Source organism: Capra hircus, chromosome 4 (genome assembly GCF_001704415.2).
Source record: "Capra hircus breed San Clemente chromosome 4, ASM170441v1, whole genome shotgun sequence".
NCBI classification, from domain to species: Eukaryota; Metazoa; Chordata; class Mammalia; order Artiodactyla; family Bovidae; genus Capra; species Capra hircus.
In genome coordinates this window covers 425704-449712 of record NC_030811.1, presented here as the reverse complement: position 1 = coordinate 449712, position 24009 = coordinate 425704, and the positions used below count along the sequence as shown (strand labels likewise).

General features: G+C 49.6%; 1 protein-coding gene across 1 annotated transcript in view; it reads right to left on the bottom strand.

The window, feature by feature from the left end:
• The window catches only part of ESYT2 (extended synaptotagmin 2), an 82689-nt gene continuing 59271 nt past the window's right edge, over positions 592 to 24009 (bottom strand). Inside the window, exons 10-23 of the mRNA XM_018046633.1 lie at positions 23336 to 23418; positions 21846 to 21894; positions 20719 to 20808; positions 20225 to 20320; positions 15481 to 15543; positions 11839 to 11913; positions 10956 to 11042; positions 9101 to 9250; positions 7581 to 7966; positions 6546 to 6644; positions 5046 to 5177; positions 3974 to 4079; positions 3606 to 3655; positions 592 to 3514 (exon numbers count right to left, since the gene is read on the bottom strand). Coding sequence (XP_017902122.1) covers positions 3469 to 3514; positions 3606 to 3655; positions 3974 to 4079; positions 5046 to 5177; positions 6546 to 6644; positions 7581 to 7966; positions 9101 to 9250; positions 10956 to 11042; positions 11839 to 11913; positions 15481 to 15543; positions 20225 to 20320; positions 20719 to 20808; positions 21846 to 21894; positions 23336 to 23418 — 1512 coding nt within the window. The 3' untranslated portion in view covers positions 592 to 3468. The remainder of the gene's footprint in view (positions 3515 to 3605; positions 3656 to 3973; positions 4080 to 5045; positions 5178 to 6545; positions 6645 to 7580; positions 7967 to 9100; positions 9251 to 10955; positions 11043 to 11838; positions 11914 to 15480; positions 15544 to 20224; positions 20321 to 20718; positions 20809 to 21845; positions 21895 to 23335; positions 23419 to 24009) is intronic.

The window sequence follows — 24009 nt, the reverse complement described above, 5'->3', positions numbered from 1 at the left end:
TAAGAAGATGAATCTAACACATCCCCTCGCCCGAGGCTTGCCACTCTAGGAGCCATTCGCAAAAATTAAGCAGTCGTTTTATTTTGTTTTCTCGCCTCCCACCATGCCTGACACATAAAAGAACCTGGCATCCAGGCCTGGTCCAGGTGATTATTTTCAGACATTAGCCTGCCATCCTCTAGGTCCGCCAGCTCTCTGCATCCCTTGCCTCAGCGCGCCATCTCCCGGGTTTCCCGGCCCCTCCAGGCGAGCAGGCGAGCCTGTACTCAGTGACACTGCCTCCGGGGGTTTCCCTCCTTCTGTTCAGAGCAGACTCTCTTAACAACTTCGCAGAGCTCTGGCTTTAAAGACTTGTTGTTTCTACTCATGATTATCTTTCTGAAGAGCTGTTTTCAAAACTCAGAGTCTGAGAGAGGCAGAGGAGTCAAGTTATGATGGAAACTAAGGAGTAATATCAGTGAGCTGATACAGTTTTGAAAACAAAAGAATTCACAAATAACATATACAAGCACTATACTACACACACTTCAAACTGCCTGGTTCCACACTAAAAATTTTACTTCAAAAGACAAAGGAAGAATAAATCACAAGCAAGATAACACAAAAAGTTTTATTGAATAAATACATGCACTGTCATGTAAAATTAGTTGAGCAAAAAGGGCATTTTACAATAAAAAAAAAACAAAAAAACCCCTCTGCTGTGTTCCATCTGCAGGGGGTGGTCCAGCTAGAATGGCGTTAAAGCAACAACCGCGTACAAACAACCACTATTTGCATTTGGCTTCAGTTCCTGACAAAGGAGGGCTGACCCTTGACGAGGAATAAACTGTGGTGAGCTCGGCTGTGAACTCGGCTGCGAGGCGTGTTTTGTTTTAACCTGAAGCAATGCCTCACGCTTCATACTTTAAGGCACAGGATAAGCAATAAAGTAACAATTCAAATTAACCAACATTAATTTTCCTTCCATTGGTTTGGGTCAAGGTAGAAAAGTTGAAGTTCCCTTTTCCCAGATGAAGCAGTTAGTCAGAACTGGTGACGAAGGTTCTGAGAACTGACTGTCCATCGCCAGGATCACGGAGCCCAGGGTCTGGCCTAAAGCCGAGTCTCAGCTGCCCCACTGGGCACAAGAGGTCTCCTCTGAAGGCCCGTTGGCCACAAAGGCAGAGTCCCGGCCTTGGAGTCATCTCTTCCCTTTACAGAGAATGGTGCTGGCTGCTGGGTCTGTGCAGGCCCCACCGGCTACACAAAGGGTGGGCATCGTGCAGCTAACTGGCTTTGTTTGGGTTTTGCCCCTTTGGTGGCATTTATTTTGCCCAATTGCTTCAGTGCTCCCTGTAGAACATGTACCGGAGCATGCTGAGCAGGTGGAGTGCAGGCTGCAAGACCCAAATACCGGGCTGCGGCAGAAACCACAGGTGTGCTGAATTTCCATGAGTGTTCCCCTTCTTTCAGAAATTACGCCAGAAGCCCTTCAAAAACCCTGATTTTTGGGGGGAGCAGCAGGCACCTCACGGCTTGTGGGATCTCAGTTCCTGACCAGGGGTTAGATCCAGGTCCCTGGTAGTGAAACATCCAGCTCTTAGCACTGGACCGCCAGTGAATTCCCACAACAAACCCAATTTTTAAAAAGTCTCCAATAAATCTAAAACCACCGGCAGGCCACTGGATTTAGTAATGACCGGTTTTTCTCCTGCTGCTAAAACACCAGAGTTAGGTGTTTCCTGTGCGGTCGTCAGGTCTGCAACGCCTCCTGCGCTGACGGAGGAGGTGGTCTCCGCTGGGGCTTCGGAGAAGCGTTACGGCCCAGGAAGCTGCAAGGGCACCGGGTCTGCACGGCTGCGTGAAACGTGCTGCGAGGCTCCGGGCTCCACCACCCCCCGGGGTCAGAGTGTGACGGGCCAGAGCTGAGCCCCGAGGGCAGGAGAGGCAGAGCAGAGGCAGCGTCCACAGGCACTTGGGCAGTCAGGCCCCGCGAGCGTCCAGGAGTCACGCGGGACGCACGGTGAGGTCGCTAAGCTCAGAGCCACATTTCCCCCGGTATTTACACAGGGCTGGAGGATGTCCTCATGGCTCAGGAAGTCATCTGCATCCCGCAGCGTCGAATATTTAAAGCTTTCTGCACACGTGCACCGTTGTTTGGGGCACGCACAGCTGCCGCAGGCTATGGAATCTCACTTCCCAAGAGGCTTGGGACCTTTATATACATGGATATAAAACATGCTTTTCCTAATCTAAGAAAAAATACTCCCAAATAAAAGTTGCACAACAACATCCCAATACTGAGGTCAGTCAAGGCATGAGGTGAGGAAACCCAGTAGGAGGTTACTGACAGCCTGCGGCCGCAGCGCCAAGACCCCTGGTCCCCGCGGTGGAGGCGCCGGCTCCGCCCTGTGCGCATCACACGTGCACCAGCCCCGCCCCGTGCGCGTCACACCAACACGCCTGCGCCGGTGGCGGCTTCCCACATCATGTCCTATCTGCTCACCCCGACCTGTCTCACAGCCTTTGCAGAGACAACCTGAGTTAGTCTTTCGTTTACAGCTGAGAAAACACTGAAAATTCCACAACAGACTAACCGCTAACACTGAAGTAATGTATTTCAGGGAAAGCATTATGTATCTGTACTGTTTCATGAATAAGTTGTAACAAGCAACTAAAAATAAACTTAAGACATTCTATTTTATGTGAGAAATTTCAGATTAGTGCACTGTGAACCATGACAATTCTTGTGATATTTTATATTGCTCAGTTATACAACATTTTTCCTTATAAGCGGTACAACTGACTCCTTATAATACATCTTTATATTTATGAAAGTATAAGTATTTTGCATATATTCTTTTACCATTTATAACGAGCAGAAATATACTAGCATTTACTAATCTTTCAGCTTTTCTTTTTAAAAAGAAACACCACAAAATAGTCACTGAGAACTTTTTCCTGCAAAGACAAAAATGATTATTTGTAATAAGAATTTAATAAGTTTTAGAAGAAAAAAATATATATATTTCCTTGATCCATTTTCTCTGAATTTCAAACCAGCATGTAGAGATCATAAAAAATAGTCCATTTATATAGCATAGTACACCTCAGTGATATACAAAACAAGGCAATAATAAGCAGGTCCATACATCGGCCTCCTAGGAGAGACAGCCGACATACAGCTTTACACACACAACAGCTGGCCGCTATGCTATGCACACCGTGACAACTGCTGAAATACTAGAGGAAATTTAAACATACAAAACTTAATGCTAATATTGGCCAAATACGCCTAAAATACCGACATTTTATAAAACCATCACGGGGCCAGTAACCAAGTCCGTGAAATTATGAGAAGAGCATGGGTGTGTCTTCGGGGCGTGGGGAGGGTGTGTTGGGGCGGGGCAGCGTGGGTGTGTCTTTGGGGGTGTGTGGGGGCTGTTGGTGCAGGGCAGGCAGGTGCAGCCGGGGCTTCTTGGCGGTGGCCTACGTCACCACGGGGGGCCTCGTCCCGTCTTCTGTGAGGTCGTACCTGAGACATAGGAAGACAGCAGACACGCGGTCACGGGGGCCAGGCTCCCGAGCGGACTCGAGGGCTCCGTGTCTGTCGGGGGGACACTCACCACTGGGTCCAGCCTTTGGCGAGCTCTTCAGATGCCAGACCAACCAGCACCTGTTGGTTAGAAAACGCCTATAGAAGTGGGTTCTGGCAACTTGCATTTTGGGTGTCTCGCTTTTCAATTTTTCCACCCTTAAGATCCACCCATGACCTATGGTCGATTATACCCAAGAGGCCCTTCCTGCAGCCAACAAACGGCCTTGCTGGCAGGTTAGCACGCAGTGTCAGTGGGGACGATCCGCATCGACACCGCCTCAGACCCCTCACAGCAGCTTAGCTGGCGTGGGTCACCATGTGCATACATCCAGTCTAAAATGCATACTTCGGGTCAAGTGTTTAGTTTTTGCAAAATGCAGAACTTTTTAAACCTACTTTGCCAAGAAGCCCTTTGTCTTTGGACAGGAAGCCGCCGCTGTTCTTCACGGCCACATCCAAGGTTCTCCTCTGCACGTCCGGCAGTGAGACGCTGAAATCAAAGCTGAAGCAGAAAAAGAGGATCACCCTACACTCCTCCATCCTTTTGCTCTGTTTTATTGTAACTAAAAACTGACATTTGTTTATGAGTCCACTCCAAACATGATCTTTGTTTCTTTATTGCAGAAGTGATCTCTTCGGCTAGATGTTTAACCCTGGCCCTTCAGGAAGACTGTTTCCCGTGTCCCCCCCCATTATTTCCCAAACACAACAGGAGACTGGAACCCTAAACGTGCGAAGCTGACCCTGTGGCCCCCAGTGTGGACACAGTGCCTGACTCCTGGGGAAAAACCTAGGCTGTGGTGTGAGACACCTGGGCAGGCCAGGCTAGTCCCTCCCCTGCAGACCGAGGGGGGAGAGCTCAGAGCCCCGTGTGAAGACGACCAGCACCCGCAAAGCAGCCTTGTGGAGGAGGCATCTGTAAGCAGCTCCTGGGGGCTGAGGCCAGAGGCTACTGGACAAGCCTCCAGCAGCCAGGCTGGCAAAGCAGAGGACGAGGTCGGAGCCCTCGCAGGGACACATGGATGTGCTGGTCTTCCCAGAGTGAGCAGCCTGACCCCCGGGTTTGCAGGTGGGTCCCCAAACTTGTAGCGGCTGTGGCTGACCGAGACCGGCGCCTGCTCATTGGTCTCTGGCCTCGGTTTAAGTGCCAGTCACAGGTCAGAAGGCACGGTGAGCAACTAGTACTTTCAGCGATGGAATGTAAACCGAATCAGTGGACGTCAACATCATTCAACTTGTCGTCTCCCCAGATGTCGGTGGTGTTTGAGCCACGTGGACTGGGGTCCAGCCACATGTGTGCAGGCCAAGGCTGCTGGGGTGTGGTCTGAGGATCCATGTGGTACTCAAATCTATCAACAAGCCCCCGACTGCTCACAGGGAGGTGTTTTTCGGTCAGCCTCCCCACAGGCACCACCAGGCCTTCCTTGAAGGGTGGTGTGGACCGTCCGCCCTGCAGCGTGGACCATACCTCTGATCAAACACGGGGTTCAGCGTCTTCTTCGACACATGTGTTTTCCTCCTTCCCGACCTCCTCTTGTCTGGTAACAAATACAGGCGGACGTAGGGATCAGAGCCATCCTCAGAGAAGGCGATGAGGTTCCTGGTAACACAGACCAGGGAGCACTGGGTGTTAGGTCTAGAAACACGGCAGCGAGCAAGTGAGCGAGTGAGTGATATCCTGCCCCACGCTCGCACGGATCCCAGCGCTGAGGACTCAGGGGGCGACTGTCCTCTCCCGTGCTCATGGGCTTCCAGCAGCCGAGGAGGTGGCCTCAGCCCGTCTCTTCAGCCCAGAGTCTGGGGGACGCTCTGACTCCCTGCTCTGCTGCCAACAGGGAAACCACAGCATCACCTTCCACACTGCTTCACTGGCCCTCCCAGAGAGGGACGCGGCCGCCTCCCGGGAGGCCCCGGAGGCCGTGCAGCTGCAGTCCTCAGGACCACTCCCTGGCCTCTGCTCAGGCCAAGGATGCCCTCCTCTGCCTTCCGTCCCCCTGAACCCTTCTATCACAGACACATGCCCACCTCCTCCTTGCTGCTCTTGTCCCAACAACTGGGCCAAACACACCTAGTATTTAATTACAGCTGATCTTGAACTGCACAGAGGTTAAGGACCTATGTGGACCTATGTGGTTCAGAATCGGCTGATCCCGCGGAGTCAGCCAATGGCAAGTGGTGCAGAGTGGTGATATTTAGGACTGAAAAAAAATCTTCGTGTTGGTGTAGCCACACTGCTCAAACCTACGGTGTCCCAGGCTCAACTGTCCCTGCAGCCATTTCCAACTGCTCACTCATCTCGAGGAGCCCGAAAGCCCAGAGGAGGGTCGTCTGGCCAGCCTGCTGCTCTGGAAGCTCTCCGAGGAAGCACCTCAGCAGCAGGAACACAGGAGGTGCTCAGTAAATAAGCACGTGTTGAACTGACCTACCCGCTCACATAATCATGTTTCTAAACGTTACTAATTTTTCTTCCCTGTTTCCAACACTTTTTTAGAACATCCAAATTTTTATATCGCCTATTGACATCAGAGCTACTAGTGAGACCGACAAGTCTCATACAGAGACCGACAAGCCACATAAAGAAAAATAACCAGTCAGCTCTACACCGTCACCACTAACAACACACACAAGCTCAGCGGCACTGCCGTCGCGCGCTGTGCTCACTGAGCGCACACCGGGCTGCCTCGGCCTCGGCCTGCTCGTCCTGAAAGGCTACAGCTGCTCCTGCCATGACCCCACACACCTGCCTGGATCTTCTGAACTGTTAGCTGCTCTGGAAACTGAATCCCCAAAGACACTTCAAAAACAGAAAAATACACCCGTTATTGTGTCTAAAGGCTCAGTAACAGGGGGCATTTAAGGGAGTATTAAAAGCAAACAGAATGGTTGTGAACAGAAAACGTCATGAAAACCAGGATCACAGTCCCTACGCAGAGCCCGTCTGCCTGCTCTGCTCGGCAAGGACGCTCACCTGCAGGCGTGCACGACCACCACCAGCTTGTTCCTCTGCGAGCTGTGCCGGATGGTCAGTTGGATCTGCCCCAAGGGGGACTGTCCCAGGGTGGTTCCGCTGGGGAAACACAGCGGAGAGTGAGCTCCACAGACGGCTCAGAGGTTGTGAGCACATTCCTTCCCTCGCGTGAGGAGGTGGCAAACCGACGAAGGGGAACCCTGTCTAAACTTCTGGGCACAAATGGACCAGCAGGATTCACATTCCACTCAAGGGTTCAATATAGCCCAATTCCTAAAAGCTGGGGCCCAAAGTAAAATCAAGACAGGGGCTCTCCTTACAGACATCAACTCTCTGTCTTCCTGAGGCTCTGTCTACCCGGGCACTGCCCGAATCTGCGCTCCTTTCTCAGAGCCCCCGGCCCCAGCCTCGCGGGCCATCTGATGAGGTCATAGCCCCGGCCTGTCTCGGGCTGAAGCACAGAGCTCGCGGGTGGAGGGGTGCTCTCTCTGCGCCACCTGGCCCACCTCGCACTGGGCGTAGCAGGGCAGCAGAGGAAGCTGCTTCAGAGGGCAAGCCTCTCTTCCTGCCGAGAGGAAAAGGCTCACATCTGAGGCTCAGGGTAGCCACAAACTCTGTCCTTATCTAAGGGAGCCACGGACACACCTGTGACAAATGGGCGTGAGTAGGAAACCCACACAAACATCCCCAGACAAAGCGCTGGGTGGTGCAGCGGGTGTGAACCCAGCATGAAAGAGCAGGGCTGTCCTCAACAACAAACACACCCCACCAGGCCTTTCCGTGACCCGGGCTGAGGTCCAACAGGTCCGCTCTAGATGCTGCCTTCCTGACCTGAGGATCACCCCACTGTTCTTAATTTAAGCTTTAAGCGAGCCAAACACTAGGCACCACAAAACAGCAGGTTTACTCTGAGAGCCAGAGGCTCAGGGAGCAAAAGGGCCACAGTGCCTGAAACCGTCTGGTTAAGACTGCATTCCCCCCCAGAGCCCTTGGGGCTCGCGTCAATTCCGCAAGAGTGAGGGCACGTCTAGTTACTTCTCAAGCTGCCGCAGCCTCTGCCGCAGCTCCTGTGTGGCGATGGGCAGCGAGATGTCTGAGGCGATGCTTGGGGTGGGCTCCTTGACGGAGATGTGGCTGGGGGAGCTGGCGGGGCCCGCCTGGAGGCTGGAAGAGCTCCGGCCGAGGTCCCTTGGGCCCTGCAGGCCGGCCTCTGCAGGCAAGCCTTGCTCCTCCATGCCAGGCCTCTCACCGCCCCCGGCAACCGGCGTGGATGGGGCCGTGCCGCTGTCACCCGAGCCCGGCGATGCAGACATCTGAGGCCTGGCAGAGACTTTCCTCCCTTCCTTGGACACAGAGGGCCGTTTTACTTGAGCTGAGTGCTGGTGGTCCGGAGGCCTCTCCTGCTTCTCAAGGTGGAGCACCTCGGGGTGAAAACAGACACAGGATGAAAACCGCTGATGCTGGTCATAGGCTCACGCGTGAACAGCTTTAGGGATCCTCATTTGCAAAGTTTCTTTAAACCCTGGCACAAAACATTCAAAGCACCCGACCTGTTTAGCTATCCTATCACATCACAGAAAGTGTAAGACAGGAGTGTGCACATCACTCAACAGTGCAAGCACTCTGGCCTCTGCTGGCAGCCACTCTTGGCACGGTGGTGGCAGCTTTGTGGAGGAAGAGCCCAGGTCATAACTCCTCCTCCACAGACCCCCATCCCACCATCTTACAAGTGATCACGGAAAGAGAGGCTGCCAGACTCTGAGGGTCGACGTGCAAGCAGCCCCACCCTGCATGCTCCTTCCATACCTGCTGTGTGTGTGCACACATCCCCTGAGCAGCCTACACGTGAACACCTGGCATCGGGGGTCATCTCGACAGCCTGAGGCCTCTCCCCAAGTAAAGCTGCAGCCAACAGCCCCAGTGCTATGCTGGCCCCAGGAGTCGGGCTTCCAGACAGAGAGCTCTATGATTCGCCACTGGAGACACTGTGGTCCCACCTGGAGGGGCTGTGACCAGGCCCAAGGAGACTGCTTCTACCACACCCTCCACAGACTACTGAATTTTTTAAGAAGCTGGTTCTTCATTTAAATTTGCATTTTAAAAATTGGAGAGTTTTAGCACTTTCCCATATGTTTGCCAGTTTTATTTTCAGCATTTCCTTAGGTACTTACAAATGAATCATTGTCTATTTTGGACAGAATTTGTCTTTCCTGTAATCTCTACCATCTTACAGTTTTATTAAATTCTCCCTTCTGAATGACTTTGAAAATTTAACAATAGCAGAAAACTTTATTGATCCAGATAGCAATATTTTCTGGGCCAAAGGATAAAAAAAAAAAGACTGGCTGGACTCTGAAAGTGTGAGGAACGGCTCCGGCCTGCTCAACAGCCAGGAAACACCGCTGCCATCGGCGTCTGAGCACAAGCCCTGGTCACGGCTCCCCTGAGCTACACAGCCCTCAGCGATCGTCTGCACACTCCCCTCTGCCCTGCGTCTGGCACTGTGACCGTGTCCACCCGGGACCCTTCCCCCAACCACTCTGGACACTCAGTACCCTGAGGGCGAGCTTCATCTTCAGAGAGCTGTTGGGACCTGAGTTGCTGAGCTGGAACCGCTGGCTCAGGGTCATGTCCTCGCGGGCGAGCAGCTGGCTGAGCGGGATCCTGAGGTTCCCCAGGGAGCACTGGTGCTGCTCATCTCGCACCTGCCAACACAAAGAGCGCTCAGCGTGGAGACAGAGACAGGACGCGCAGGGGGCCCAAAACCTGGGTGTCAAAGACACAGCTCCGCCTCCCCTTCTCAGCCACGTGTCCATACACGGAGCAGGAGGAAAACTCCTCAGGGAAACCCAACACTGTATCAAGTGGAGCTACGGGGCACGCGTGTCACAGGGCCGCCATCTCCTCCTCACAGGCGTACTGAGAATAAGAGATGGAAAGAATCTGCTGCAAGAGCCCTGAGCCGGAGGCAGCAGTCCACGCAGACCCGGAGCTGCGAGGGAAGCGCCTCAAGTCCTGTGGAATGGTGACGACACATCTTCCTAGTGCTGTGCCAAGTCTCTGCTGGGTAGACGTGGACACTCACTCACGGAGAAGACACATTCCTAAGTTTCTTTTACGCTTTCTATTCAGAATCCACAGTACCTGCTTTAAAGGCGTGGCAATATCTGGCTGCTGAATAACTTTCAGCTTCACCTCTACAACAGGAGCTATTCCTATTAGACTGTCATGCTACAGACCGTTTAAACAGAAAGAGTGAGAACTTTGATGGTTTCATAGACTACACAGAAACGACCAAATGAGTTAACTACACATGAAAACCTAAAAGCCTCATTGCTTATTTTTTAAACTGTAAACACAGAAGCATTTTAGAATGAAATAACTAAGTTTACAGAACTTGAAAAGTTATTGTTGTAAATTCAAGGTCCAGTTACTATAAATTATTTTGTGAGTGGGCTTCCCAGGTGGCTCAGTAGGTAAAGAACCTGCCTGGAATGCAGGAGACACAGGTTCAATCCCTGGGATGCAGTGCAAAAATTATCTTTTAAAATTATTATCCCGTCTTATTCTTTTTCTTAAATTGAAGTACAGTTTGTAACATTAGTTTTAGGTGTACGAACGTGATTGAATAATTTTACAGACTAGACTCCATTTAAAGTTATCACAAAATAATGGCTCTGTTTCTCTGTGTTGCACCACACACCTTTATTCTTATTTATGATGCAAAAATTCTTAATACAATTTTAGCAAATTAAATTGAGTATGTAAAAAGGATACTACATCACAAGTAAGCGGGGTTATTCCCCAAAAAAGGTTTGCTTGCAAGGCTTTCTAATTTCAATCTTGAAAATCAATAGAGGTTTATAAACTGTAAGATTTGAAAATCAGTACTGTGTTTCACCATATTTACAAACTTCAAAAGGAAAAACCACATGATCATCTCACACATCATAGAAAAGTCTTTGACAATATTCAACATCCACTCATGACAAAAACCTATAGCAAACCAGCAGAGGTAGAAAGAAACTTCCTCCAACATCAGACTTAGCAACAGGGAGATATCCAGGCTGTGCCTCAGGACCTGAAGGAGGCAGAGGTGTCCACTCGGGCCGAGGCCGGGCGGGCAGTGAGGCAAGGGAGGAAGGGAGGTGCCCTGACTGGGAGCAGGCAGCATGCAGCAGCGCCCGGGGTGCCCGCACCGCAGGGCTGATAGCGACCTCAACATACCAACGCCAGCTGCAGTTCTAGACACCAGGACAATCAGCCAGAAGGTGAAGACTGAAAACCCCTCCCGCCCTGCTGCTCACACGCACAGCAGGGACACGTCTGGTGGGTCCGTGGTGGCAGTTCTCTGCGTGCTGTGTGACGTGGGGATATAAACACATCTATGTAAACATGCGAATAAATTACCTCCACTTCGAGCTCCTGGCGCTTGGGATTGTGAATGAAGAAGGTGAAATTTTCCTCCCACACAGGTTCGTTGGTTTTGTACCGAATCTGAAATAAATATCCTGAATCAGCTCTAGGATGTCTTCTGTGGACAAGTGCAGCCAGCACCGTGTATGGAAGCTGAGATGACACCTGTTTTCTGGGCTGTGCTGTGCTTAGCCGTGTCTGACTCTTTGCGACCCCATGGACTGTAGCCCGCCAGGCTCCTCTGTCCTTGGGGATTCTTCAGGCAAGAACACTGGAGTGGGTCACCTATCCCTTCTCCAGCTGGGCTGTGCTGCTAGGCATCAACTATGCAAGCTGCTGTGTGTCAGGGGGATGACTGCCAGCAGCTCCCAGCCCAGGTCCCAGCCCCGCCACAGCGTGTCATCTGCATGTACAGCCCCCACTCCCCTGGCCTGTGGAGTGCTGCTTGTCAGGAAGTTTCTTAAATTAATGGTTAGCAGTCAAAAAAGGGAGGAATTCCCAAAATGTTTCCTGAAGGTAGCACGTGTTATAGCAACAGCAATGTCTTCTATTCAATTCTCATTTCTTGAATTTTAAGTACACCGTTGTCTTTTAAACAAAATATTAGTAGTGCCTTCAAAGGAAACTGAGAAGTTTGTCCCATGTCATCTACCCATGAAATCAAGCAAAAACATAATTAACAAATTCATGTCTTTTTCATGTTATTTTTAAGTGGATATATTTTATTCCAAATTAAGTAGCTGATTATCAAATGATTGATTTGAGAATACAAAACAAAGACATGGAAGCCAACGGTCTCAATACCTGCACCCTCCCCCTCCTCAACGGAGCCTGTGGCAGGAAGGTCGCAGGGGCAGTCAGAGCGTCACCACCTTACCTTGCTCTCCTGGGCCGTGTGACCAACGGACATTTGGACGAGAGGGTTTGGGTTGCTGTTTACTTTCTTCCCAGACTATCCGAAAAGAGAAAATAGATAAAATCAATAAGCATGTCTTAAAATAGGGATTACTAAAGATGGAATTACTGCTTATATTAACAGTCACTTCTATTTACTTCTGATACTTCAACTACAGGGAGTATCTAGACACGATTTAAGTGGAAAACAATTAATTGCTAAGCACCCCCCAGAGCCATAACTGTATCTACATAAAGCAATGAAACTTGTATTTGCAAACAATTTTAAAACGTTAAGGTATTTTATGTTTAAAGCAAGCAACCCTGGAAAAATGGAATCTTCTGAAAATCTTTCATGTTAATTCCAGCTCTGAAAACTCAGGTAACGAACTGAATAAAGTGAGACAAATGGAGAGAGAAGCACAGGAAGGACAAGTGTGAGAGCCTGCGGTTCAGAACAGGTTTTTTGGTTGGAATCTTAAAAATACTAACGTGTCAGAGGCATGTTTTTACATTTTTAATTTAGTATCTTCTGCTTGAACATGTAGCAATCTTCAAATCTTGCTTACCAGCTGCTAAGTAATTTTGACTGGAAGAACAGACATCAATCTAAACTGCATTTAAGCGGATACAAATGCAATGAGAAACATTCAGGACTAAGCTAAAATGGTGAGAAGCATACTTTAGTACAGACAGCAGATAGAAGAGAACACGGTAAAATGCAACATATATGAGGTTTATTTATAACTTAGCCCCACAAGAAGATGCAGTTAAATATTTGTGTTAGTGGAAATTAGAAGAAAGTCACAAAATGTTTTTAAGTTAAATAATTTTAGAGTCAATCCTCAACACTGTAGCAATGACAGACGTGAAATTTATGATTATTGGAATAAAATATTACTAGCCCGAACCTACTGTGATAATCTAGTTTCTGGTTCAGCTTTCTGATGTGAATTAATTCTGCAAAATGAAATAAACACTGTTAAAAAAAAAACAAGGCTACAGACTACTTCGGGAGCATACTAATCTCCCCTAAATCCACTCCTCCTTCCCTTAATGTGAGAGCCCTGGGGCTGTAGCTGAGCACACATCCTGTGGGACAGGGATCCTGTTTCTGAATCTCCCTTGTGGGAGGTGTGGCCCCATAGTGGTCTAGCGGTCTTGCCTTTGCTGTGTACCCCTTTTGGCTGGAGGTATGGAGCACCACAAGCCACAAGTCAGCATTCGGTGGCATCCAAGGGAAATACACTTCTGTCTCACTTACGCTACTGCTACTTGTGTGTCTTTGATACTGAAGCTAACTTTATACACTTAATTAGTCTCTGAAAAAGTAGCCATTCGTCCCTATTTACTGTAGCTTATCAATTTAAATACATTCCCCCAGCCCCCTGTCTAAACACTCTAACATTTCTGAAAACAAAATGAAATTTACAATGGATGACTTTAAGTGCCTGCTTTGGGGCAGATCTATAGCAGAGTGGCAGCTATCACTGCCTTCCCCAATTTATTTTGCTTATATCTTCCTTTTATGTGTGTGTGTGTGAATGGCATCCTCAAAGACGTTTATCCTAAGTCTAAAAACTCTTTCAGTAAGTGTAAAATAAATGCTATCAAACCCTAACTGGCACCTTATTTTCTTTCTTTGTTGTTGTTGTTATTTAGTTAACAAGTTGTGTCCGACTCATTTGCAACCCCATGGACTGTAGCCTGCCAGGCTCCTCTGTCCCTGGGATTTTCCAGGCAGGAATACTGGAATGGGTTGCCATTTCCTTCTCCAGGGGATCTTCCTGACCCAGGGAATCAAACTACAGTCTCCTGTGTTGGCAAGTTGGCTTTTACCACTGGGCCAGGAAGGAAGCCCCTGGGTTCTTTCTCAGTCACATACAGAATAACCGTGTTGAGTCATCCCTCGGTATCTGCTGGGGGCTTGGTTCCAAGACCCTGTCAGGATGCCAAATCCAAAGATGCTCAGATTTCACTTATGAAATGACCTCTGTATAATTTACGTCGTCTCCAGATTATATGCAATACCTAATAAAGTGTGTAAATGCTAAGTAAATAGCTGTAAACACAATGTAAATGCTGCTATTTGGAGCTTTCTGTAGATTTTTCCAGGGTATTTTCGATCCTAGATTGAACTTGTGGATACAAAATCCGCAGATACCGAGGGCTGACTGTCCTGAAATGGATGATATTCTGGATGCTATGAAAAAAGGTTACATCAGTGACTAAGTCTTATATCAGGACGCAATATTCAAAATGCTTCAGCACCAGACAGACACACAGGGTATAGTGAAAACAGGAGCTTTTAAAGTCAGACTGTCTTAAATCTAAATCTTAGCTTTTCTCTACTTGATTACTAAGATCTACATGTATTTCATTTATTTGAACCTCAGTTTTCATGGGCGTAAAACCATTTCCAGAACCGAGTTGTTAGGCTTAAATAAGGTAACACAATAGCAATTAAAAATATACGGATTCTGCTAGCGACACTGGGCACTTTAAATGCACAATCTCAGTTAACAAACTCGGCACTCCCACAGGGGTGAGAACGTCAGCTCCGCTCCGCTCTGAGGAGCAAAGCAGGGAGGCCTCTGCTGCCTACTGCAGGGCCCGCTGGCGAGCGGCTGGCTGTGCAGGGGTTCAAGCCCTGCAAGTCTAGTCTAACTGGAGAGCCTTCATTCTAGCCATCACGCTCTGCAGGTCAATAATCTCCCCTTACCAAAGAAGCGGTGAGCCAAGGCTGTGGAGATGTTCCTTCCCAGCGTTCTGGTGAGGAAATACCCCACTAACCAACTAGTACTCCAAAGGAGATCCACCTCCCCTCCTCAGTGGAGTGTGCTAAGGGCTTTCTAAATCCTGTATCAATGCAGAATGCTAGTCTTCCTCTTTTGAAGTTTAACTTATTCTTCTGGATGAAACTGATCAAAACCCACTGTCAATTCCTTTGCATAGAATTAAAAGAACTACACTGAACTCCTCCCGTATTCCCCTAAATATTTAAGCTTAAAATAAGGCCTCAAAGAAATCAGAAAAAAATAGTAAAACATTTTAATTTAGCAAGAAAATACATGCGCATGTCATTTTAAGAAGTGGAGCTTAGTTTTCAATAAACCTCATTCAATGAGATTTACAGCTTCTTGAAAGATCTGCCACCCAGCGAGCAGCACCAAAAGCCCGAGGCCACCGACCCAGAGACGGCCCTGGTGTGGCATATTGGAAGAGGCGATTTTTTAATGGGAAGTCACAGTGCACTGGGCACACATTCTAATCATAGTCTAAAATTGGTTACGATTTTAAACAGAACTTCTATCTCACCATTTTCACAAACTCAAATCCAATTAAAGTACAGATGATTTAAAAGCATCTTAGATACTGCTGCCTAAGGCCAACAGGACAAAAGTCTAATTGACCACGTTGACATCTTACAAATTTATCATCAAAGGTGATTTAAATTCTTCTAACTACTAAATTCTTTAACAATAAAAGTAGCCTCTCTTCAACCAAACAAGTAATTATTACTCTATTACTTTGTGAAGAATCTGTGAATAAACCTATATGGGTTAAAGCATCATCTCTTTCAATATGTTTTCATCAACTTTCGAAGGGAAAACTATTAGTTTACCTTTAAAGCTTTCTGAATTGCAGCCTTCTTCAAGACATCAGGGTTAAATTCTAATGGGTTACTCTTTCAAGTCAGAAGAAAATGAATATACCAAGGGTTAATAAACATGCAATGAGGAGTTTATGTTAAGGTTAATGACATGAAAACTTATGAGAACAAAAATTTTTTTAAACAAAACCCACAAAGAATTACACAAAGAAACAGTAAATATTAGCTGTAAAAGTATCTTTATGTCCAAGATTTTCTTAGACTAAACCTTTAATCTGTAAACATTAAAACAGATCAGCCTCTACATCACTGTTCTTTTACTCCCACCCCTCTCGTCTTTGGGATTTGAAAAATCCAAAAATGACACCTGAGGAAAGGGTTCTGTTAGCTCTCCTTAGCTCGAACAAACCCTAGGGTTTGTCCCTTGAAAAAAATCTAACATTTCAACCATAATTAAGCTGAAGGTTTCATCTAAAGTACAAATCAATGGGCCAGAGACGCCCCAACTGCTCTCCAGCCAATCATATCCTAGAAGAGCAAATGGTACCTTTCTTCCTTCTGAATTTTATCTTCTCATGAAAAGAAAACCACAGCAAAGATGGGACCTGATCTGCCTCATCCCCTCTACAAGCGAGCGATGCAGAAGCGGATCAGACCATCTCAGAGGCTCCCCTCGCTTTAACGGTGTGCTGCTCTATTACTATCATTATCACGGGCTTCATATCCTACCTTCATTGGTTTTAAAATCTCATTACTTCATTGCCCTCAAAAAGGCAAGCTAGAGCTGCTTTGCAAGATCCTTAGAGGATTAAAAGTTAAGATGAGAGATTTTATCACCTGAGTTGGAATTAACTTCAAATAGAGTGTTATTCTTTATGAAGCACCCTGGAACAGTGGGTCCAGCAGATCCCCTTGGGGTGGGGCTGGGCCGGGCTGGGAACTGCAGCCCTGAGGCTGAGGAGAGCTGAGTGCAGACATCGAGAACCCATCCTGCAGCTAGCTCCCTCTCTACAGACGTGACCTTACTGCATGCGTGTTACTCCAGCGTGCACCAGCTGACGTGATGCAAGGAGAGGGGCTCTGGTGTGGGCTAAGTGAGCAAGAGGAGCCATGTGAGGGCATGGGAGGCTGCCCAGGCCTGGGGCGAGACAGAGCTCGGTGGGGGCCCAGCGTGAAGCCTCTGGACATCACTGCCGGCACTGGAGCGACTCACCGCCAATAGTCACCTGCGCTGTTCCCAAGCGCGAGCTGAAATTACCTTTGACAGAGTGCGGAGGAGCACCTCGCCAAGGGCTCCACGTCACACAGCCAGCATCTCTAGGAGTGGGCATCAGTGCAAACAGCACTCCTCCCAGACGGACTCCATAGACAGCACTATGGACTCACAGCCTGAGTGAAGCGGTGACAAGTTCACTTTATACGAGGATGGACTAGACAGGAGGGTGGAGAACTGGGCTCTGGGTCACACGGCTGAGTTCAGAGCATCCTGGCTCTGTGGCTTCCTAGAGGCAACCCTGGTCTCTAATCTCAGCACCTCATCGAAGAAGGGATCCCGCTGGCCTGAGACACAATGAGCTCTGCACGCAGAGCCCTTGGAAAGTGCTCGGGAGATGCATGTGGTCACGGAGGCCTTTGTGGGTCAGAAAACACCCTCTTGTTCCTCTGGCCAGAGGAGAAGGTCCAAGTGCTGAGGCCACAGGATAAAGGGCCCCTTTCCAGCTTGGGAGCAAGGTCTGTGTGCTGAGGTTTCCAGACGGGACCAGGGGTGAAAGCACACTCGTGGGGCTGAACAGGAGGAGTGTTTTGAGCAGCAGAAGGTACCAGAGTGTGGGGCTGGCAACCACCCAAAACCTCCGCTGGAAATAGTAACAGGCTCAGCCATTGGGGACAGCCGACAAAGGGACAGATCTACAACATACTGAAAACCAGAGGGGGGAAGTGATCAATCTATCCAGATTCATTTTGCAGGACTTTTTGGTGACACCTATATATTTGAATCATCACGCAGAGTATGTGGTTTTGATAACTCAGGAGGAAAGTTAGTTTGGATAAATCAACACCTTAGCTAAATATAACAAAGCAATTAAAAAAATTCCGACACAAGGTCAGAAGCATTTCCTATAAAAGGAGCAGCTACAGAAAACAGTAGCTATACAGCCAGCTCGGCTGGCAGGGCAGCAGCTTCCAGCACAGGCCCCACTGGGACACTCCTGGGAGCGACCGGAAGCAGCAGCCAGAGGCACAACCGCCGCCTCCTGACCCCTCAACAGGAGGGGGGACAGCAGCCCACCCGCCCCTTGTTTGGCTTGACTGTCTTCATCCATTAAATGGGACAAAATGCTGCTCCCTGCCCCTTATTTAAAAAATAAGAATAAATTGAGTATGCATGCTGAAATAAAAATGAAACAAATGAGCTTTAAGAATCTCATTAGCTATTGAGTTAAATCAACAATTAGTTTCTAGACTAAGGACTAAGCCATCGGCTTTCTCTGAGCCCGAAGCAAGGGAGACCAACTCTGCTAAAAGGACCAGAACAGTGCCAGGAGCCTAGGCTCGAGCACAGACTCAGGAGACACAGGGGTGAAGCCACTTCCCAGACAAAGGTCAGAAGGCTCAGCTACCCACCCCGGGAATTCTGGGAGCTCCTTAAAAGCAGCGAATCGTAAAGGCAACATACACTCCTTCCCCCAGGAGCGCCGTGCACACGGGGGAGAAGGCGCATGTTCAGGCAGCAGTGAGCGTCTGTCTCACCACTGTTCCCGGGGCCTCGGGGCCTTTATGGAAAGCCAGGCTCTGATACCCCTCGTGTCTGGTCAGCAGGAGAAAGGAGATTTAAGGAAGATTTCTGAAAGCTTGCAAAGAAATATTTACATCTCACATTGAGATGAACCGTAAGAAAGTCCATTTTAATCATTACAGCTTCACTGTTTCCTCAGATGATTTTTAAAAAAAAGAATTTTCACGGCCAGGAGCAGCGTCAGAGCCCAAGGCTCCTCCATAGCTCATCGGGCTGGTCCACCTTGGTATCAGATGCAGTCACCAATGTTAGTTAAAGCAGAGTTACGTTTCACAAGACAAGCACGAGAGCAGCACTCACAGGAACGGAAAGCATGCAAGACGGAAAGGCATGCGTGTCATTCCGGCACCGAGCAGACGGCACTAATCCCCAGTCCACATTCTAGCAGCCTCCACCAAACACAAGAAGGAAGAACACTGAGAACTCACAAATAGTGCTCTATAGACTGAGGCAGTATTTTCACAAAACACTAGTCCCGACGCTCGCCTCTCTTTTAAGTAGCCACACCCAAAGTTTCCCTCGTAGATACTCTTGGGAAAGTGGAAATGGGAGGAGAAAGCAAAGAATGGTGGGTTGTGGTCAATGGAGGCACAGAAGCACTAAACCCAGGATGCAACAGGCAGAGTCAGAGAGCCGCACGGAGACACGGGGGCGCCGCACACCCCCGTCCCAGCAGGCCCACGGGTGGGGCTGCTCAAGACCTCTGCCTCTGATGGCCAGAGCACACTTCATGCACAGAGTGGCCTTCCAACAGCAGGTTGATACATTCACGTTCCTTTCTGTCTCTTGCTTACGTGACACCATTCCATTTTAATTTAATGTGACAAAACACACAGTTCTCAAGAGAAGCCCCTTTGCCACTCCTTCCCTCTATTCTAAAACACACAGCAAACTCAGTCCCATCAGGCACTATGAAAGACTTCAAAACTTAAACTGTGTTTAACAACAAAAAGTTCTACCGTACAAGTAATTCTGCAGAAAGGTTAAACCTTCACTGAAAGAAAGGGTACAATTATACACATTCATAAACAGTTAACATCTTTGCAAAATGGAAAAAACAGATGATCAATCAGATTTTAATTGTTAAAAAGTTTAAATAAAACAGAGATGCACGAAATACATCAAGTCTGCTTTTGAGCAAAGCCGAATAATGTGCCGTTTAAACCCTGGAGAAGTGCTGGACAGAACTAGGGTGTGCGCTTCACGAGGTAGAGGGACAGGGTGGTGTGACCACGGTCAGGAGGGACGCCTAGGCACCCACCCGCAGCAAGTATGCACGTAGGGGGCACACACGGGGCCCTCAGGTGACTGGGCACTGACCACCACGCCGTCTCAGGAGGAAACGCCCTGCCTCTGGAGACAGCAGTCTTTAACAAAACTGGCCTCCAGCACGATGAAATGGAACAGACAGGCCATCTGTTGAACAGGTAGACGGGCTCTAAAACATGCTGTTGCAGCGGTGAACTCTGATGACAAGCCAGTGCCCTCAGCGTGGAGGCAGCGCCACAGCAGGGCTGGCTCGCTCGCCTCCTCCTCTCCAAGCGCTGGCACCATCTGTGAAACTGTCCTCCACGGAGCGTGCTCAGGGCTAGAAGCCGTGCGCAGGGCATCCCTGCCTCCATGCGGCCCCTCACCCCGCTGTGCCACAGCCGGGGGGATGCCAAAGGGATTCGATTCTCATCTTCAGGCATGAATTTCAGTAATCAGCACTTTCCCACAGGGTACTTTCTTTCCTAACTACTAAGTGCATTCTTTTCCTGTGTACTAAAACACGTCAGTGAATTCTGACCACCCTGGGTAAGCCAGGAAGGTGGAAAGCAACACTACATTCATGAAGGGGTGCAGCTGTATCCCTCTCCACTGCTGCTCTCGTGGGCTGCAGGGACGGGAAAGCACAGCAACGCGCACAGAGCACATGGCTAAACCCAGCAGGAGCCGCTGCCAGGAGCCAGCACCTACCGGAAGGTTCCGGGCCGAGTCCAGGTACAAGATGAGGAGCGAGGAGGACAGCCCGTCGTCGGCTTGGTCTTTGTCAGCTCTGATGTCTGTCAGCACCTACGGCGGAAGGGAAAAGCCTCAGCAGGTGGCTTTCCAAGCTTCCTGTTTCTGTCTAATTATGCCTACACTGCTCAAGAAAACAAGGAAGATGGAGAAATAAGCACCCCACATACGCAGCACAGAGAATGAACACGACGAGACTCCGCTCAGATCACTGTGCGCAGGCGACCTGAGGCTCCCCAAGCCCCCGAAGGGCACCCGAGCAGGAGACCCGAGGCCTCCGAGAGCCTGTGGATGCCTGCAAACCCCCGCTGGCTCTAATCTGCGCCGGCGCCGCCACGGCGACGCACAGCGCGAGAGCCAGGTGACTGCTCCGAGTTTGTGAGTGAGCAGCAGCACAGTTTCTGGCACTGATCTCAGGGCCAGGACTGCGGGCTGCCGGGCCCCTCCAGCACCTGCTCAAGGTTCGACGCGTCGGGCATGAGCGTGAGCCACTCCAGCTTCAAGTGCAGCTTGCCTCTGGGCACCTCGTCCAGGGTGAACCACTGCGGAGAAAGTGAGAGCGGTCAGCCAAAACCCTCCTGGACCAGACACGCGAGATGAGCAGTCTCTACAAACCCAGAAGTCCCGCCACTTTTAGCTCCAGGCCTGAGAACGAGCGGCTGGCCCCAGAAGCTGACAGCAGGGGCCGCTCTGTGTGTTAATGCACTGACTCCCAATGCCGTCCCTGTCTGACATGCAAGGACTCAAATGTCCTCTCGTACCACCCAGCACTACCAGGATTCTACATATGGACATCCATAGAATTTAGGGGCCAAGAAAAAATATAACATTGATCCCAAGCACTGAGTTCCAGTATCAGACATGCTGACAAGTGTGCTTTTCCTCATGACTATGTAACAATAATCGGCTCACACTTGTTTCCGCTTAAAAGCCATCAAGCTGCTAACTGAGGACGGTGCTCAAACACTCGGCGTTAGGAGAGACGTCCGAGTGCAGGGCGTGTCTGGGAGGCCCCGTGCAGCACACGGCACGCAGCAGCAGAGCCACTGCAGACGCCTGTCCAGGGTGTGCTGTGTGTGGCTGAGCGCGGCTCTCACAGGGACTTGCTTAGCTGCGCCTTACTTGTCCAAGTCTACCCATCTTTTAGCAGCCATCACAAACTTGCCTCTATCCTTTTTATGCTGACAGCAGCACCTTGCTTGAAGCAGCGTCTGTGGCTGGCAGTTCAGGATGCGTTTGTGGGGGTCTTTCCTGGGACAATGTCTCATCAACTGCACTGTGCCGCTCTGCTATGCCTCCCAACCACCTTTTAATGCCCGATTCTCGGGAGCTCTTACCAGACTCTGCCCTGACTCCGAAGCAGACCATGCCTGCCTGACACAAAGTGGGCGTGTGTTTGGACCCTTGGGGATTTTGTGTTTCTGGCAGGTGCTGATTTATTTTCACTTCGCTGGTACTGGAAGGCCTAAGTTCTCAACGTCTGTGAGCGGCTGTTAAGTTCTCAGACCTCTGGGGATGGTGGCAGTGGGTACTCGCCATCAACACTCACGAAACAGAACAATACTCAAAGGAAACTTACTTCATCTAAAAGGCGCTCCTTTTCAACTTCAATAAGATCAATCATAAGACTATAGAAATAACAATACAACAACTTTAGAACACAGAAAACCACTTCTGAAAACTGAAATTAACTTAAGCATTACTCTATGAAAAAGTACTCCAGAAAAGCAACAGAATGCTATAGTTTATCAAGAAACAAGCTCCATCCTGCAGGATTCCACCCGGGTGTGAAGTGAGCAGGGAGTACGCAGCGCAGCACGGCTGAGGTCAGGGCTGGGAACACTGGTCTTCCCCACAGGCAGTGATCTGGAGGCGCCCCCGGCACGTGGGCATGTGTATAGTGGAGCCTCCGGGGTGGGGCGGACGGGTCTACAGTGGAGCCCAGATATGCGGGACGGGTGCATTCGACCAGGGTGGGTGGGACGTGCTCTGTCTGAGCGACACCAGCCGCGGATCAGGCTCCGTCGCGGTGCGCTGAATCAGGCGCTGACCGCCTTTCTAGCCCTGCTTCCTCAGCTCTGACCGGCACCTCCAGGGCCACGAAGGCCTCTGCCTCGTGCCTGGAACAACCCCAACAGCCCGTCCCACTTCCCTCAATATTCCTGCTCTGCTGGGAAGCGTGAGGCAGCCCGGAGCCAGAGACGAGCAGGGCGGGACAATCGCACGCCTGTCTTCCGCAGCCCCTCCTCTGTCCCTGCGCACTGCCCCGCACGGCCCGCGTCCCCTGCTGCATTACAGACGCCCGGGGCCCAGCCAGCCCCCGTCTCAGCCGCTGACGCCGGAATCTAACAGAGGCTTTCTGCAAGCCTCATCTGCTCATTGCCTTGCTTACACCCTTTTGGTTGTTCTTCGATAAAGGGTCTCGCAAATGAATTCTGAGGTCACAGCCTAACACACAGGCCACCCTGGATGAAACCAGACCTGTTCAGTGTCATTTACCCTTCTATCTTTTTTGCCACAAGAAATTCAGTTATATAGCATATATAACTATATAATCTATATAGTTATATATTAGGCTAAAGTGTATTTTTTGATAGTTCATATTTTTTCAGCTGTACATGTTCAGTTTAAGTAAACAACTCAGTATTTATTTTTCCAATATATAGGCACAATGTAAATTACCATCTATCCCCACCCCCATAGGCCAATAACAAATCAGAAGTTCACAGACCTGTTTCTAGAGCCCGGAGCCCAGCGGCCTGCTGGGTGCAAGGCTGGGGAGCTGGGCTGCGTGCGGGGCCACAGTTGGTGGCTGAGCACTTAAATGGGGCAGCACACCCAAGAAAGTGAATTTCAAGTTTTGTTTAATTTAGCTTTCCTTTTCTTACTTATATGTAAAACTTGTTTTAGGAACAAAACATGTTTTAAGAGGTCTAAGGTGAAACAAACCTGGCATCAAAAAGCCATTTTAACACACATGTAACATGCAATAAACCTGCTCTGATGTTCCAAGTTTAAGAGTGACAATCGAAGAGGAAGAGTCCACACCCCTGGTCACCGAGGACTTACCTTCCGAGAAAGTCATCCTTGTCTGGGTCTTCGTCAAAGAGCTCGATCTCCAATTCCTGTCCGGGATGTTCATAGACCAGAGCCTGGAAGGTACCGGTGCACGGCTGTCTCACCCTTACAAGCGTAACCGCAGCTGACATCGGCGCCAGCAGCTGCTCCGCACCCAGGCCCCACAGTCGGCCCCGAGACACGGTTGATGGCAGGAGCCCCTGGGAACTGCCCTCGCACATGGCGCTGTGCTTGCTCCCAGTTCTCGGGGCTACAGGTGCGGACATCTCTCCCCTCCTGCAGCAGCCCTGGTCAGGGCTGGGCCCTCACCACCACTCAGAAGTTGGGAGGTCCGGCAACAGACTGGCAGGGAGGACCAGAAGCTGGTGGGGTAAAAACTGTACCCCCTTCCAGTTCTTTCCAAGCCGCATGCCCTGTGATACAGCAGTTCCCTCTAAGAGGCATTCTCTGGAGGCATCTTGGCCAAGTGCACTAAATACGGCCCCACGACACCCAAAAGGCTCTGGTTACAGTGCTGAGCCCAAAGGCCAGATCCCTTGTGTGGAGATATGAGGGCGCTTCTCACGTGAGTGGCTGTACCTGGGACATGGAGAGATGTCCAGATGCGCTACATGAAAACTTACACAACAGTTCACAACTAACCTCATCGTGGAGTACGTGTGTTA